At 40.4% G+C, this 18,844-nt stretch overlaps 1 protein-coding gene across 1 annotated transcript; it reads left to right on the top strand.

Annotated features, from left to right (window-relative positions):
- The first annotated feature begins 7,840 nt into the window (after positions 1-7,840).
- On the top strand, positions 7,841-16,074 carry LOC139445168 (26S proteasome non-ATPase regulatory subunit 6-like). Its single transcript, XM_071226288.1, has 8 exons — positions 7,841-7,997; positions 8,544-8,749; positions 9,416-9,561; positions 10,767-10,986; positions 13,234-13,342; positions 14,170-14,338; positions 15,058-15,163; positions 15,864-16,074. Exons 1-8 carry the CDS (start codon positions 7,853-7,855, stop codon positions 15,930-15,932), a joined length of 1,170 nt encoding a protein of 389 aa, XP_071082389.1. The 5' UTR covers positions 7,841-7,852; the 3' UTR covers positions 15,933-16,074.
- Positions 16,075-18,844: the final 2,770 nt, after the last annotated feature.

The following is an 18,844-nucleotide window of genomic DNA, read 5'->3' as shown; positions in this document are numbered from 1 at the left end:
AAACAACTAATCGACGGTTAATCCTATGGGCAACCCCAGTTGTGTGTGTTTCGTGTCGACATCCTGTTTGTTTAAATTGATGATTTCCAAACGACAAAATAAAGCTTATTTCTGTGCTGTTTATTGTGTAAGTTGTTTAGGTCTATAAAGAGGCATTACTTACATAGTTATGACGATGTAATGATTAAATTATTCGAATTCGAGCCATATAGATCTTTCCCATGTTGTTTGTTTTAGTGAAAGGAATGGTATGTGAGAAAGGGTTCTGTGTGAAATACAAATAAGAACTGCCCTATATGTTTATTCTGTCAAATTCCCGTGGAACTACTGATTAGCAGTTATCGGTTTCGTAATAGTTTTACAATAGTTTATTGCAGAACGTTCTTATAAATATCTTTCCAACAAACAGTTTATGAAATTGATCAGTATAATTTGTTTGATCACGCCCCAGCACAAGTGGATACAGAGAGTCTATTAATAGTAGGTTGAGAGACAGTTACTGTATGTATACCGTATTTCCTCTAATAGACGCGGAATCTCCAATAGATATCAATTCTCCAATCTATAGACGCCAGGTCGCTAATACACCGAGGACAATCGGACAAAGAATGTCACCCATCTAATGCTAAGCTGTTAAATTTTCGTGATTGAAATGATCTCCTGCTCACAAATTCCTCCCAACATCATAACACCCCGGCCATCACACGGCACGACCTCCTGAAAGCAACATGCCGACGTTCGATCCCCCCTTGGGCAGTAAACACGTCGGTCTTCGATCAGCTCTAACCGACGGCTCTCATCAGTGGAGAAGACCCTCTGCCAGTCCGGGCCCATCTCAATCTCTGGTGAAGATGTTGCGCTGTCAAAAACTATTCCGTGTCTGTGAGCCCTAATTGCTAGATTCCGGAGTCTTCTGGACACTGTCTGTCGATTACCCATAAGACAAGGCATTTGTCGCTGATTACGTCGCTGTCAAGGATCGATTCCGGAGATGCCAAGTACGCAAGTACCGGTCTTCATTGGGTGTAGTTACCCTGGGTTTGCCTGTTCTTGGCCTGTCTGATGTCTGCCCTGTCTCGTTGCATCACATTAGTTACAGCAACCAGGGGGCAATCAAAAGTTCTAACAATGTGGGCATGGGTGGCTCCCATCTGCATCATATATCAAGGGCCCGCCCTCGTTGTTCCCGTGTGAGTCGCTGAATTTCAGTGGTGTTTCTTTTTTATCAGTGTCAGTGTTTCACATGGCGTCTGTATCATTAATATAATGCACGTGAAGTTTCGGCTGCCCAAGCGTCACGTGCTTTTCACGCTGTCGTACATTCTTAACAGAAAAACGTGCCTTGGATGTGTTTCACTTTCCGAAAGAGCATTGTTGTGTTTGGACGATTTGTTTTGCATTGAAGTAGTTTGAACCTGTTGTTTTTAATTATTGCTATTTCATATATTAAGAATATCTATACCAACTTTCACACAAGGTAGGTTTAATGTACAAAGATAACAATAATTTGACGCTACCAATGAGATTAACAGGAGAGACGCCAGTTACGTACAATGAAGGTGTAGGGATTGAGCTGGGTGTGATAACCATGAGGTGACGATGGTGACACTAACAATAACGCAATCAAGATGTCCATTTGTGGTTGAAGGTGTGATTAAAGCAATCTCATTAAAATCAGATCTCTTCGTTCTCGCTACCGCTAAACAAAGATCTGAGCACATCCCATTACGGCACACGTCAGAACGACCTTTAATCCAACCAATCATAGCGTCGCTTACCAGATCATGAAAGTGACAGTCGGAGTGTGTTTTCTGATTATGCAACCTCGAAATATTTAACAGAGGGAATTCCGAACGACAGTTACGGGTTTTATGAGTATATCCATACGATCTAGGCAATCTAGAAGCCATTCCAGAATGTTCTTTTGATCAGTTTTAAATTTTTTAATCGAGAATTCGTCAAAATATGTTTCGAAGCGTTATCGAAAGTTTGAAACTAGTGTCGTAAAGCCCAAGAAAGCTGGCTTTTGATTGGCTAATGTGGTTTTCTTGTCAGTCAATTCATTGGTCGGTCAAAGTTCGCGAAAGGTCGTTCTGACGTGATCCGTAATGGGATGTCCTAGCGATGGCGAAAACTGAGATCTGATTTTAATGTGATTGTGATTAAAGCACAGTGTTGTAAACGTTAGGTATACGCCTTGGTTAATGGCTGACTTCTTTCTTTGGATTTCAATAGATTCCTCTTCTCGATCCCCGACCGCGTCATACCAAAAGATGTTAAAAGATGGTACTTGTTGTCTGGCGCTCGGCATTAAGGAGCTAAAACAAGGACTGGTCGGCTCGGAGTCAGTATACTGTGTCTGAGTGGCGAATTCATGTTAAACAGCGGCATGGTATCTCAGTGTGCTAGCACTATAAATCGGTATCAGTCCGGACTAGTACAAGCAGCCACAGCCACACACACACACACACACACACACACACACACACACACACACACACACACACACATGCATGTCGCTATATAAGTGCTCACCTCACCTCACCTAGGGTTTTGGGCGGACGGTGTGGGACATTATTGTTAAGGTGTAGGATGTTTTTAAGTGTCTTGTCTGAGGTGAATGTGCTAACTTTGTTGGCGGGGTGGAAGCAAGGGTGAGGGTGAAACTGTAGGGATATAGGCTAGTGGACACTCTTGCCAGGGGAAGATGACCTCTCGTTGAACTATCAGAATGGAATAACTTTCCAATTCATGGTGGATTTAATGGCGCAGTTTTGTATCGATTCCGTAGATGCACCAACCGAATATGGTTGTCTTGTTGACGTGACGGCACACTTGGACGAGCGGCCTGTGGAAGGTCATTAGTACTGGAAACGTCGTTTTGTGTCATTCCTGTTTGCAGCATACCCACGGCGCGTATACGTTGATTTTCAGCAAGCCGTTGCATTGCTTTAGCGTAATTTACGGTTTTTTTATAAGAATTTTTTTTTTCTGATAGGCAAACAATCCAAAAACACGTGTGTGAGTATCATTCTCCCAACAAGTACTCAAACCTCTAAATTGTGCGCAGTGCATGAACATGCTCGTGCAAATCGTTAATCATGACGTTAAAGTCGAGGGGGTGTCTTCATGAAAATGTGTTGAAAGTTTGATAATCCATTATTGCACACATGATTATTCAAAATAATACCTACCGCCAATGTAGTACTTTTCTAGTCATATTATCTTCTGCCGTGATGCGGTCATCTTCACGAGGCAAGGGAATTAACTGACTTTAACTGCCGAACTAGGCTGGAATTCCTGGGCTCGATCGTAGCGCCACCAGTGGCTATTACGAGTTATGTCCTTTCTATGCCTCTCCTATTGACAAATCAGATTCAACCTCTCGTATCACTTGCATTTGCTTCAAACAAAACGATTGCGCCCAGTCAAGAAGTCAGCGTGAGCACCTTGATTAAAAACATGACAAGATTTAGAAAATATCTGTTGACAACGAGTTAGCGGCGCACAAGTTTTGCAAATCCTGCAGTCGACCGAAATCTGCATGACACTTTACGAACCGGATTTTGATTTCGGTGCGCGATTTTGATTGGACCATGCATAGACTCGTTAGTCCAGCCAAAATCTAACTCCATAATAACAGCCTAGTTCGGCAAGGGTGGAAACTGGACTTTTGTAGTCAGTTAATTCACTTGCCTCGGGAAGATGTGATGCGGTCGTCAAATCGGCTATTTCGGAGGTGGCTATTTGATACCTCTGACTGACCAATCAGATTTGAGTATTTCCCAAATTCGTGATCTCACGCAGACGCGGGAGTCAATGACACGCCGGGTTTCCAAGAGACGCCAGGATTCCAACAGGTGCAGGATATCTAATAGGCACCCGGTCTCCAAAATGCCACTGGTTACAATCTCATTAAAATCAAATCTTAGTACTCGCTACCGCTAAACAGCGAGAACTAGGATCTGATTTTAATGAGAATGCCCCTGGTTCTTAATTAGATGTGGGATTAAACCCAAACCTCCGAGGCATAAATAATTACATAATAACGAGCGAGTTGTATGGATGACAAATTCTTTGCTATCCGTTGCTATGATACCTGAACCAGCTTCTGTGCCAAAGGACAACATAACGATGTTGCTGTGAAGGATTAGAAGCCGGTAACCCGCACTCATGCATGTAGTCGCCATTAAACGATGGTCGCTATGATGTCTGAAACAAAACACACATTTAGATCCGTTAGAAGAAAAATGAGTGAGTGAGTTGGGTTTAACGCCGCTTTTAACAGTATTCCAGCCGAATACGTATATGAATTAGCTTCCCGGACAAGGTTAGAGCCCTGTTGGTCATCAAGATATTGTTTGTATGTTGTCAAAAACGGAGGATATTGTCTTTGTCGAAAAATGAATATATCATATAGTTTGTATTAACATATAGTTTGTATTGAGTTACAAATCGGTGAATATTGTCCATGTTGAATAAATGTATGCCTTGTTTACTATTTTGTTAAATATCGGAGATTATTTTCTGTTTATGTTGAAGAAATAAATTATACACATGTTGAATGGTAAAATTAGGTTTGCTCTCCATATTCACTTCAACATGCCAATCGAATAATTCATGTGGTGCCGTGTTGACGTGATACCGCTCTAATCCTGATTCCACTGTACACTTCCACACAGTGTGGCGTTGTCTCCGGGTACCGGTTGTGTAGCCACGACTGATTCATTACACAATGTAAACACATGCTTATATAAACTCCTAACTGTATTCTAAATACAAGGGGCGGTCGGGTAGCCTAGTGGTTAAAGCGTTCGCTCGTCACGCCGAAGACCCAGGTTCGATTCCCGACATGGGTACAATGTGTGAAGCCCATTTCTGGTGTCCCCCGCCGTGATATTGCTGGAATATTGCTAAAAGCGGCGTAAAACCATACTCACTCACTCACTCTAAATACAAGGAACAGTTCTAACAAACTTGACTGCTTAGCCCGAAGTGATGCAGGTCTCAAATGTTTACCACTTCGGTGAAACCAACAAGCACGGGTATGGTGCTGACAAACCTAGAAACATAACTGGGGCGAACCGGGATTCGAACCCATAACCAAGGTTTCTTGCGTGCTCAACGGACACAACTCTGCACAGCGCCTTCGACGACTGGGCCACCCAAATCTCCTTAAAATCAGATCTAGGTTCTCCCTGCCGCTAAACAAAGATCTGAGTACGTCCCATTACGGGTCATGTCAGAACGACCTTCCGCGAACTTTGACCGACCACTGAAGTTAGTGAGAAGAAGTCAACATCAGCCAATAACAAAGCAGCTTTCTCAAGCTTTAAGGCACTCGTTTCAACCTGGCGACTTCCATTTCAGACTAAACGCTTGCAATATATGTTGACACAGTTCTCGATGAAATTTTGAAAACTGAACAAACGATCATTCCGGAATGTCTAATATATAGTTGCGATTGCATGACAGTGCTTCCCACGTACTGTACATGTGCAACGCCTCCTCCGTTCAAATGTTTATCCTACGGAAGCGAGAGATAAACAATAATTCTGACATAATCAGTCGTACGAGCCGTAATTGTCGTTCGGAATACACCGTGTTAACGTTTTCGAGGTTGCGTGATTAGAAAACACATTCCGACTGTCATTTTCATGATCTGGTAAGCGACGCTTTGATTGGTCGGATGAAAGGTCGTTCTGACATGACCCGTAATGGGATGTCCTCAGAACTTTGTTTAGCGATAGCGAGAACTAAGGTCTGATTTTAATTAGATTGGGGCCACCTGTGCCCCCAGGGCAAGAGTAAGTGAGTTAGCTATTTTCCAACGATATCACCATGGGGGACACTAGAAATGGGCTTCACACATTTTATCCATGTGGGGACTTCAACCCGGACCTTCATCTTGACGAGCGAACGCTCTAACAAAAAGGCTATACCCCAACCCCCCTAAGAAAGACAAAGGATCGCTTGAAAGACAAATCTATATGCAATTAATGATGCATCGCGATCGCTCGATGTTTATTTGATTTTATTACTCTCACTTACTGGGATATGTGCGTTTGTTATTTAGTGAATGTTTCTCAAACAATCACGATGCAATTACTTATATGATTTAAGTTGTTACTTTACTACTTCGGTGAAACCCACGAGCACGGGTATGGTGCTGACAAACCTAGAAACATAATCGGGGCGAACCGGGATTCGAACCCACAATCATAGGTGTCTGGCGTGCCCAAGGGACGCAACTCTGCACAGCGAATCGCGGCGCCTTAGACAACTGGGCCACCCGTGCCCCCATATATAGCTGGAATATTGCTGAGTGCGGCGTTAAACAACAAACAGACAAATCATATAACATCAGTCACTTCACATGGTTTGTTATCTCCAGATTCGATTGTTTACAGACCGTGGGCATATAGCTGGAATATTGCTGACTGCGGCGTAAAACAACAAACAAACATTTGTATATTTACGGACGTGATAGAGAACCTGCTGCTTCCCCAAATGTCACCACCCAGCAAATGAACATCAAACATCACCATCTGTAAATCCTTTTGTAAAAAATATCCAAATGCTTTGTTATTGTGACCTGAATGTTTTCATTCAAAACCAGGGTTCATTCAAACCGAGATCCATGAGTGAGTGAGTGAGTGAGTGAGTGAGTGAGTGAGTGAAATACTATAGAAACAAACTTAAGGACCCAATCATCTCAACATATTCAGTAACATTTTCCCTCTATCAACTGAGTATGAAATCAAACATAAACACTTCATTCTCTGCATCACAATGATATTCGGGTAACTAAATGTTCTTTCTTAGTATGTGAGTTAGCGCCGCTTTGAACAGCAACTTAGAAGGATCATTCAGTCACAAACTAGAGGTCAATATAGAATTAGTGAGTGAGTTGGGATTAACGCCGCTTTTAACAGTATTCCAGTTATATCACGGCGTGTCGTGATGCAGGTCTCAGACGTTAGCCACTTCGGTGAAGACCGCGACCACGAGTATGGTGATGACAAACCTATTAAAAACACCATCGGGGCCAACCTGGATTCGAAACCACAATCATAGGTTTCTGGTGTGCCCATGGAACGCAACTCTGCACAGCAAATTGCGGCGCCTTAGACGACTGGGCCATCCGTACTGTACTTGCGAAAAAAAACCCGCAAAACTAGAAGGCTATGATTATAAATGATGTCATGTGCTAATTGACAAAGGAACCGTACATCAGAACCATACTCGGTGATAAGTGATAAATTCTCAGATTGCAGAGAAAAATCAACAAACCCGTAATTGTTATGATACTTGTTATCAAACTTCCTATATGGTAAATGCAGTATACATTTCGCCAAGCCGAATGCCTTTTCTATTTCAAATTTGGTATTGATAAAAATAATAGATTATAATTAGTTATATAGAAAGATATTCATACGCATAGAAAAGTCCACAACATTTTCTTGTTTCCCGTTTCATTTAACAACGCCTGTCAATCTAACAGACTGCGACACACTCCCTATTCGTTTGACATTATTAAATTCGACGAAGGTCAAAATATATCAAACTTGAGTGCAGCCTTTTAGAATGCGCCTATTCACTACAGATTACCGTCACTTGTTGAAGGGAAAATAGTACACATATTTTCCGTGTCGCAACGGTGAAAATAGACTCATTTCATTTGTTAATAATAGCATCGGTTTCCGATTCGGAACGGATAAAATGTAATAACGCAATCTCCAGTCAAAATAACGAAACCGATTGACCAGTACATGGATAATAATGGAGATGTATTTTAATGTAAAATGTATTCAGCTCGTATCCATTTCGTGACGTCACTTCCTTCATCAAAATGCCGGCCGAAAATTTAGAAGAGCAGGGTTTACCTAAAAACCCAAATTTAGAGCTAGCACAGTTAAAGTTTTTGTTGGGATCGGATAAACATAAACATGATAAGAGTATACAGAACAAATTGCTCGAAGCTATCAAGACAGATAGTGAGTTGATCATATTTTGCACCTTCAATTTTGATGTGTCATGTTCATGGTGCGCACATTATGAAGACTGAGAGAGATTGTACCATAAAATCGTGGGAGCTTTATTGTCCTCTATATATATTTTGAAATGGACATCACGTCTTTATAATGATTCTTCTGCGAGTGTCTGATAAGAGACTGGTTCAGCAAAGTATTTTTTTATCCTAAGCAATATAAAACGTTGTAGTTTGTAAGAACGCCCTCCGATTGAAAACAAGTTACGAATTTATGAAACTTGAAAAAAAATATCGCTTTTATTATTATAAGCCTGGGTCAACCCAATAAGTTTGATTAGTTATACAATTATTGTCATTAAATTATCATGATGATAGTAAACTTCTGAAAGGTAATTTGACTTGTAGTTTCATTTGTAAAGGCATGTTATATTTTATGTTTTACAAAGAACTGTATCATCTGCTTAATTTATTCTGGCAATCTATTTTTGAAGCCTGTTTACATAGTCAACATATTTACCAGCTATTTGCATTAATAGTATCTGTTGTTCAGATATGGCCCCATACTATGAAGAGGTTTGTAAGGAGTTGGGATGGAGCCTAGACAGCAAGCTCCTTCAACAAATGAAGGCAGCCAATACCGACAAACTGAAGAAGCTTGATGAGGCTATTGAAGATGCAGAAAAGAATCTGGGCGAGACAGAGATCCGTGACTTTATGTTGGAGAAGGCTGAATACTTAAGCAAAATTGGAGATAAGGTAGTCAATAGTTAACAGATGTTTTTTAAGAAAGATTTGTGTTAACATTTATTGAACTATTATTACCAGTTTTTGTATTACCAAGGTTATTTTAAGGTTCCTGTGACAACAATAATAGAAACCAGTATTCATGATCACAGTTAATCTGTTTATGCCATAGCTATTAATAATACTATTTTACTGCGAACCATTCTTCAACCAGGACTTGCACAGTCTTGTAAAGGCAGTGAATTTTGAAGCCATTGTTGACACTGCAGCTGGTCAGTACATATGTTATTGTTACAACTATGATTATTTGTCCCCAACGTTTGTGCTGTCGACGATTTTATGTCTAACTTGTATAACAGGTTGATGGAGGCAAATTTTAAACATGTTCAAAGTATATCATGCAAGAAGTTTTCGCATTTTGTTTGGCATGTTTAGTGATGTGTTGTAAGATAATTCTAGCCCAAGTAGATATATCAGCCCATGTTATTGCAAAACATTGTAAATTACTTTTTAGAGAGCAATACACAGTGATACAGATGTTATCATTATGCAATGTTATATGGGTAGGCGTATCCTCATGATCATGTGTCATATTATCAGGTGCAAATTTACCCTTACTCTACAACCAAGCAGTATGTTGTACCTGTGTCGTTACAGCTAGTTTGTACTGTGTTACAGGATGAATGTCTATCCCAATTCCGCAAGACGTATGAGAAGACAGTGACACTAGGCTACAGACTGGATATTGTATTTCATCTCATTAGACTAGGGTTGTTCTACATGGACCACGATATCATCACAAAGAATCTGGAAAAAGCACAAAGGTGATCCTTGATTTTGTTTTCACATTAGATTTTGTGATAAACCTGAATGTGTTCCATCTGAATTTATGAGACCATTTACGTGGTCTAGTGGATAGATTGACACCAAGAGTGGAAGGTTGTCAGTTCGATCCCAAGCCTTGTCATATCCAAAAATAATAAAGATTGTACTTGTTGTTACCCTGCCTAGGGCTTGGCATTAAGGGGATACTAGGACTGGTCTTAAAATCAGATCTAAGTTCTCACTGCCGCTAAACAAAGGTCTGAGGACATCCCATTACGGGTCACATCAGACCGACCTTGTCCAAACTTTGACTGACGAATGAAATGACCAATCAGAAGGCAGCTTTCTCGTGCTTTACGGCACTAATTTTAAATTGGCGACTATGCTTCAAAACATATTTTGACAAATTCTCGATTAAAAATTTGAAACCTGAAGAAAAGAACATTCTGGAATTACTAATAGATGGTTTAGATTGTATGGATTCAGTCGTTAAACCCGTAACTATCGTTCGGAATACTCCGTGTTAGTTTTTGAGGATGCATGATTAGAAATCACATTCTGACTATCACTTTTATGATCTGGTAAGCGAAGCTCTGATTGGTCGGATGAAAGGGCGTTCTGACGTGACCCCTACTGGGATGTCCTCAGATATATGTATATCACTAATTTAGAACAACATTCCAAAATATTAATATCCCACATGAGATTATGAGGCAGAATTAGGTTCTTAGCAGGCATGATTTTCAAACAAAAAGACCAATTATGAAATGGAGGATTGTGTGGTAACAGAACATTCACACACATGTACATGATGTACCATGAGCACATTAATGATATTCCATTAAAGTTTGATATTTTACAGGATGTCTGGTCCAGACTAGATTATTAGCTCGCTGCCCTGATATTAACATATTTATTGCCTTTGGTACAATCATAAGTAATCAGTATGTTTTGTAGTTGTGTCAGCATGCATGGTGAGGTTCTTTGTCAAGTGATTAGAATATTCTTTTACAATGTTTATAGTTCACCATATTGTATGATACCATAGGCAATGTCATTCTTACTACAGTCGCTTCTTTCTCTGAAAGATTTATTTTCCTTCTTATGTCAGATATTGAGTTAAAGCATCTCACTCTTTAATGTTGAATATGACAACTTCAACATTGTTCAAAGTATTGTGCATAAACTTTGTCTGTTGTCTCAGTTTGATAGATGAAGGGGGTGACTGGGATCGCCGCAATCGGCTCAAGGTGTATCGTGGTATCTACAACATGTCAATCAGGGACTTCAAGAATGCAGCCAACTTGTTCCTGGATACAATAGCAACCTTCACGTCCTATGAGTTGATGGACTACCACATGTTTGTAACCTACACAGTCTTCTGCAGCATGATTGCTTTGGAGAGACCCGACCTCAGGGAGAAGGTACAAGATACTACCAATCTCATTAAAGTCAGATCTAAGTTCTCGCTGTCGCTAAACAAAGATCTGAGGACATCCCATTACGGGTCATGTCAGAACGACCTTTCGCGAACTTTGACTGACCGCTGAAATGACAAACAAGAAGTCGACATCAGCCAGTTAGAAAGCAGCTTTCTCGAGCTGTACGGCACTCATTTCAACATGGCGACTTCTATTTCAGACTACGCTTGAAAAATATACTGACACAGTTCTCGATTAAATTTTGAAAACTGAACAAACGAACATTCCGGAATGTCTAATATATGCCTGAGATTGTATTGCAGTGCTTCCCACGTACTGTGCAACGCGTCCTCCGTTCAAATGTTTATCCCACAGAAGGGAGAGACAGACGATAATTTTGATGGAATCAGTCGTACCGGCCGTAACTGTCTTTCGGAATACCCCATTTTAACGTTTTCGAGGTTTCCATGATTAGCAAACACATTCCGACTGTCACTTTCATGATCTGGTAAGCGACGCTTTGAATGGTCGGATGAAAGGTCGTTCTGACATGACCCGTAATGGGATGTCCTCATATCTTTGTTTGGCGATAGGGAGAACTAAGATCTGATTTTAATGAGATTGAGATACTATTATTATGACAACTCCTTGCCTTCATAACCGGCATTCAGTAGTTGTATACTTCGTGATATTAATTTGATCCTGAATGCTTAAGGATGAACAGGGGCGGTAGTCTGAGGCACCGCTATTAGCTGTCAAGTTGCATCCAATGGGCGCTCCAAAAACCTGTGATCGTGGGTTCGTACCAAATTATGTTTACAGGTTTGTCAGCACCATACACATGCTCGTGGCGTTCACTGAAGTGGTAAACGTCCAAGACTTGCATCACTTCTGCTTTCTCCCACATCAAGCTGACACATCGTCATGTGACTAAAATACTTTTCAAAGTGGCGTTACACCCAACTCACACATTAAGAAAGAAAATTTGGTTACCCTAATATCATTGTGATGCAGAGAATGAAGTATTTATGTTTGATTCATAGTTAATTGATGGAGGGAAAATGTTATTGAATATGATGAGATGATTGGACTTTTGATGTTTAAACTTAAGTGCGGAATGGGGGTCCTTAAGTTTGTTTATAGTATTTAAATAAGGGAGCAACTGAAATCTTTAACTTTGAACATTAGGGTTATGACAAGTATCCCTTGATTTCATGCTTGGTTTCGAACTCGGTTTAATGAATAATTTCACTGTCAGAAAATATTTTTGTCAGGGTATTATCATGATTGAAGGGGAATTGTTTTTGATAGGACATTCCCTTCACCACTCTCCTACCCAGAGTTCCATGCGGCCGGCAGCCAGCCAGCATAGTACCTCTGCCACAGGCCAGCGCCATGTGATGATTCGTCACATCTTTCACAGTCCATTCAAGATATAGCATGTGCTTTTCATCCGTTTCATTTTTGACAAGCTTACACATTGTGATAAACAAATGTCAAAGAATGGTTACGGTTCATTTAGAAAGTATCCTAAAACGTGAAAATCTACTTGCTTTTGCGTAGTTATCGTTTGTTTTCATTGGTTGTATGGCTCCACGTGCTGTCATTGGAGCCCTACGGAGAGCTAGCGATAACGTCACTTTTATGTATAAATATATATTGTCATTCAACTCACTGTTGCAATTGTGGTAGTATATTTATATAATTATGTAAAACAATATGTAAAGCATATACCAATTACTTGCATCAGTCCGTCCTATACGGATTTCTGAATAAGCGCGTTTGTTTACAAACGAGAAAAGTCCAGTCACGTGATATGCAAATTAGCCTGTGGCAGTGATGTTATGCTGAGTCACCACTGCGACGGAGTGTGTCCCTTCACGATTCTGGATAGAATTGAAAGTAGCCTATGCTTGCCATAAGAAGCAACTAAAACAGATTTGGTGGCCAGGCTTAGCAACTTGGTTAATTGGCAATCATTGTAACTGTACTGGATGAGAGGTCGTTTGTGATATGAGCCACTGGTTTGTGTGGACAAGACTTGATCATTTACAGGCCACCTTCTTATCACTGAATAATAACACAATACTCACTCACTCACTGATTGGGACAACTCAGTTATGATTAATGGATACCTGATATTGATAACATTTAAACTGATGTACTAAGCTACTTCAGCACTACTTGATAACAACACATTAAAGTTTGCATGTTTTCGTGGAAATTAAACTGAAGCTACTTCTTCTGCAGGTGGTTAAAGGATCTGAGATATTAGAAGTTCTCCACAGTCTGCCTGACATCAGATCGTACCTCTTCTCCCTCTACGACTGCCATTATGGAGATTTTTTCAGGGCTTTGGGTAAGGTTCAGCTCATATTATGCATGATGGTTTACTCACAACTTACGTCTTGTTAATTGTGAGTTATAGCATGTATAGTGAGTGAATAATCTTTGTACCCGCATCAGCAATGTGTCGTCTATCCATAGCTGTTCTTGTTCATTGTGTTGAATGATATCTTGCCTGTTTCAATATTCTGGTGCCAGTTTGTAAACCCACTTAAAAATCCTGCCTTACAAACAATGGGGAATGTCTGTATGAATACAAAGGGACATTATTGTGTATTATGTTAATCCTGATTATCCAATTATTTTGCTGGAAAACAGTCCCATTGTGATTAATGGTGTCACTATACATGGCTGATCTAGGTACATGTATTGTTAAAAGCAGAACTTTCATGTCACAGTACATGCAGTAGGCTGTCTTTATTCAGCAGTTTGTATCTAGATGAAGATACTTTGTGGCAATACAGTGTATCAATATGTAGGACCACTTGCCCTTTATCTTGATGCACAGCAGCACTCTAGAGCTATTAACTATGTCACCTGGTTATAAGGGCTTATATTGTCACACACTGAAACTTGCCAAGTGAGATATTCTGTATTATTTTCAGGATAATCATATTGTATGGTAAAGATTACTACTCAGAAGTATACCCAATGATATTTCCAGCCTAGTCGGCAAGGGAGGAAACTGGACTTTCATAGTCAGGTAACTCCCTTGCCTCAGGAAGATGTGTCACACTCACTCGCTCACTCACCCTCTCACTCACTCACCCACTCACACTCTCTCAATCACCTTCTCTCAAAACATCAGGCCATAATAACAATGTATTTGGGTATTTTCAGCTGCTGTTGAAGAAATCATGAAGAGTGACCGGTACCTGTGTCCCCACTTCCGCTTCTACGTGAGAGAGATGAGGATCATGGCCTATGCTCAGCTCCTTGAGTCATACCGCAGTCTCACTCTAGACTACATGGCTGATGCTTTCGGGGTCACAGTAGACTTCATGGACAGGTACACATGTTTGGATATATAGTCTTGTCATTGTGGTCATGAAGTGTATATCGGTCTGCAATTTCAGTTCTGAAGCCCAAATCTAATAAAGGAAGCACACGTTTTTTAGGGATTACCAAAGCAAGTGATAAAGCATGTGACCATGTTCTTACAGGTGTTTAGAATCTACACTGAAACATCGTCTCAACTGCAGTAAAGAAGTTGCTTGTCCATAAGAACTTGGGCTTGTTCAACACACCAAAAAACTTCTAAATTCCCCTCGAAGAAGTCATGTAAATGTTGGTTTGGTCTGGTTTGCCTAGCTGATAATAGTCCATACAGAGATAGAGGATCATTCACTATAATGATAACATATAGCAAAACCCTTAAAAATGGCACGTTTCTACTAGTCCTTATGATACCTTAACTATTGGGCAGTTTGGCAAGGACTACAGGACTAGTGCCAATTTCTAACGCTGGTATATTGTCAAGACATGAACATGATGAATGTTCTATGTAGAGAGTAAAGTAATCTCACATTTTGAAAACACAATCTATCAGCCCTGATCTTGCCTACCTGTTGATACTCCTTTTGGAATAGGATTCCTGTTTGAAATAAGTCTTCATTGTATTTCTTGAATAAAAATTCCTCTTAATTTGTAGGGGAGTAGTTAATCTTTTAGTTGCATGAAGTGATGTCTGTGTCAGCTAGTCTGTAATTGTGTTGATTGTGTTGACAGGGAGTTGGCACGCTTCATAGCAGCCGGACGTCTTCACTGTAAGATCGACAAAGTAGGAGGGATTGTTGAGACCAACAGGCCAGACAGTAAAAACTGGCAGTACCAGGTGAGAAATTCCTCTTACTTCATACATAACAATTTGTGACTTCTCTTCATCACAAGACTGTACCTCATGCAATGTATGTGGCTTATACATTAGTGTAAACTTACATCAAATTAAAATGGTTTGAGGTTTTCTTGTGACATGTCAGCAAGTTGTGCTGTTGCTTGTCAAAACAAGGTTACTTCTTGTTTATCAGCTTGTGATGGCAGTGCATAGTTGCTTCCCTTGGGCTCTGCCAGGAACCTTTGATTGTAGGTGCAAATCCAGGTTCGCCATGCTTATGTTTTTGATTTGTAAGCACTACCTGTGCTTGTGGGTTTCATCAAAGTGGTAACCGTCTTTGACCTGCATCACTTCAGGCTTTCCTCCCACATCAAGCTGTCATGCTGTGATATAACTGGAATACTGTTAAAAGTAAACTGTAAACAAAACAACTCAATCACTCGCTTCCTTTTCTGATTGAAAAGGCTGCAATTACAACCCTTGGTCAATCAGTTTATCAGTGTGTATTTAAATTCACGAATATCTTATACATTTGTTAATTTCTAACACGCCAAGAGGTTTTGTCTACTGGACAGCCTATTGCCTTTACTGTCAAACACTGGTTTTCCAGACCAAAAATCGATTATGTACAGGCTTTGATATGTCAGTAATATTGCTGGCGATGTTGGATGAATTTCATTCACTTACACATTCATTTCAGGCAACCATCAAGCAAGGCGACATCCTGTTGAACAGAGTCCAGAAGCTGAGTCGAGTGATCAATATCTAGTGCTTGGATCCAAGTTACTTGTACATAAGTCAACATCATCACACCGTCATATTTATAATCATGAATACACTCCATGCTTACTTCATGTCAGTATGTCGAAATGTATGCATTCTTTGTTTCAAGGTGTATTAAAGGCATCTCACAGTCCATTCTGTAAAGGTTTTATTTCTTTTATTTTTAAGAAACAAGGAGCGTTTAAATTGTTTGATAAGGCATTACTTAGAAGTTGACGGAAGACAAGATAGACACAATTTTTATGGATAACAACTTCTTTAATACTGTGAAAAGCAACGTTTCGGTATAGATCCTTTTGTTGTCACACCTACCTATGTTATCCGACTTATGTATACTATTGTTGTTACTGTTAATCCTCTACTGTTAATCCCCCACCTACTATATATATTCTGCACTATGTCCCCCATTCAGTCTTGCTTGACAACGGTATAAGGATCTATACCGAAACGTCGCTTTTCACAGTATTAAAGAAGGAGCGTTTGTTTGCAGATAGTCGTTGTTTTGTGGGGGCAGAATCGATCCTCAGTTCTCATTGTTGAAATATCCCAAGGAAGATGAACATACATATGACCTGGATGATTGCAGGATAGGATGAATTGTTATTCATGCTATCAACCTAGATTGGAGGCCTAGATTGTTCTGATATACCTGAACTATCCCATAGCAGCCGGACACTGTTCAGAACACTGTTGTTTTTATGTTTGTTTAACACTGCACTTAGCAATATTCCAGCCATATGATGGCAGTCTCAATAATGGTGTCTGGACCAGACAATGCAGACATTGTTTTGAGCAACGAACTACGCCGTATGAAGATACTATGAACCAAGTCACAGAGCCTGACTACCCATACATTTGGACTTATTCTAACCCAGAATCCTGACAGGGTTCAAAGCATTGTGTAGCTCCCAAACATCCCAGACAACAGATGGGGTCAAGTGGATAGGTGTGATCTCATCCTACAATACTTTTCTCCCACATTAAACTTCACACTGTTATATACACGTGACCTTTCTTGCTCTGTGGGCTTGTTGTTCATTCTTGTGCACCTGTAATATGAGGGCTGGTCAAAAAGTTCTAAGCCTGACTAACTTTCAACTATGGGCCATAACCAAAGTGACTTAGTCAATGAAGTACATTGTTTGAGTAGTTCATTGCAAGTGTATTTGGTCTGTTGAAGCCGTTTGTATATTAGTGACAGCCAGTTGAAGGTGATGGGTCCAAATGGACACAGAAATGGAAAAGAACGGTACCGAGCAGCCATCAATTTTTTTACTTCAGAGAAAAGTACTCCTGAAGAAGTTCATGACCACATGTCACAAGTGTATGAGGATAAGTGACCTAGCTATTCCACTGCTAAACGTTGGGCAGCTACGTTTAATTGGGAGAACAAGCCTTGATGATGACCCTAGGTCTGGACGTCCCTCAGCTTCCATCAATGAAGATTCAATCAAGGAGATAGAAAAACTTATACTGTCATAGGTATTACCAATGAACTTGAGGAAGACACAGGTCTAAGCCATGGATCCATTGAAACTATTTTTGATGAACATTTACAGATGAAGAAGATATCTGCTCATTGGGTGCCAAAGATTCTAAATTCTAATCTTAAGGTGTAAAGAACTGACATTGCCCGAGAAAAATTAGATATAATTGAGGAGGATTTCGTCAAATTCAAAAAGATAAGTAAAGGGTGATGAAACATGGGTCTACCAGTATGATCCCAAGTCAAAACATCAATCCATCGAATGCACCATTCCACTTCTCCGTCACCAAAGAAATTCAAGTCTCTAAGATCTGTGAAGAAAGTAATGGCCACTGTATTCAGGGATGCAAAGGGTGTGATCCTTGTTGATTACTTAGAAAGCCAAAAGATTATTACCGGTGCCTACTATGCTGATTTGCGTCATCGCCTGAGAGATTCTACCAAAGAAAAATGGTTAGGAATGCTGACTGCTGAAGTTCTATTTCAATGCCTCTCTTCACACACCTCTCCACTTGCAAAGGCTGCTGTGCCACAATGAGTTTTCTAAGAGGTTCCTCACCCTGTATACTCGCCAGACCTGACATCTAGTGATTTCCACATGTTTCCTAAACTGAAAGAACACCTTCGTGGACAGATCTGTGGCGACAACGATTACCTCAAAGCTGCCGTGAATGTTGTTTTGTTTTTCAGGGTGGCTTCAGAAAACTTCTTCCTGACAGGAATTGAAAAGCTTCACTATCGATATGAGAAGTGTATTTAAAAGTAGGGAGATTATGTTGAAAATTAAAATTAAAACATTTTCACAATTGTTGGGCTAGAAACATTTTGACCATTCATTTTGACTCGTATTCAAAAGAAGTTAAGGACCGCCCAATTCTTTCACATTACTATAGTTAACATGTCATGGCCTGACAGATTAACTCTCGTTATATGAAGTTTTTCCTGGAAGAATCTAATCCCAGTATACCCTGCTCCCGAGAGCTGAGTAAATAGGGCCACCTCCGTGGTCTCGTGGATAGAGCGTCTGTCCGGACAGAGGAAGGTAGGTGGTTCGATCCCCAGTTGCGTCATATCAAAAGACATTAAAAGACTCCGCCTCGGAGCCCTTATATAGTGTCTGAGTTGGGTTCTATGTTACAACCCTGGAATGCTGTATAGTGGGCTAATAAAGTCGATATAAGCCAGGACCAGTATAATCACGCGCACCCACCCACATGTGCATACACTCTTGCACTCGACCTTAAAACCCATTTTACCTCATCTCACCTGACGCGAGGAACACGTGGGCAGGCAGTTTGGTTGACGTCTGTCACCTGATCCATGTGTTCCTGTGTTTGAACCTCACTGGTTTGCCAAGTTAAGGCTAAAGGGGCGGTCGGGTAGCCTAGTGGTTAAAGCGTTGGCTCATCACG

This window comes from Haliotis cracherodii, unplaced genomic scaffold (assembly GCF_022045235.1).
Source record: "Haliotis cracherodii isolate W230 unplaced genomic scaffold, xgHalCrac1.p SCAF_6, whole genome shotgun sequence".
NCBI lineage: Eukaryota > Metazoa > Mollusca > Gastropoda > Lepetellida > Haliotidae > Haliotis > Haliotis cracherodii.
Note: the sequence above shows the minus strand (reverse complement) of the source record. Positions and strands in the feature narration are given on the sequence as shown.

Excerpts from the sequence above, each read along its gene's own strand:
- LOC139445168 (XM_071226288.1), top strand. The coding sequence starts at position 7,853 with ATGCCGGCCGAAAATTTAGAAGAGCAGGGTTTACCTAAAAACCCAAAT. Across the intron at positions 7,998-8,543 it reads CGAAGCTATCAAGACAGATA|ATATGGCCCCATACTATGAA; the intron begins GTGAGTTGATCA and ends TCTGTTGTTCAG. Across the intron at positions 8,750-9,415 it reads TAAGCAAAATTGGAGATAAG|GATGAATGTCTATCCCAATT; the intron begins GTAGTCAATAGT and ends ACTGTGTTACAG.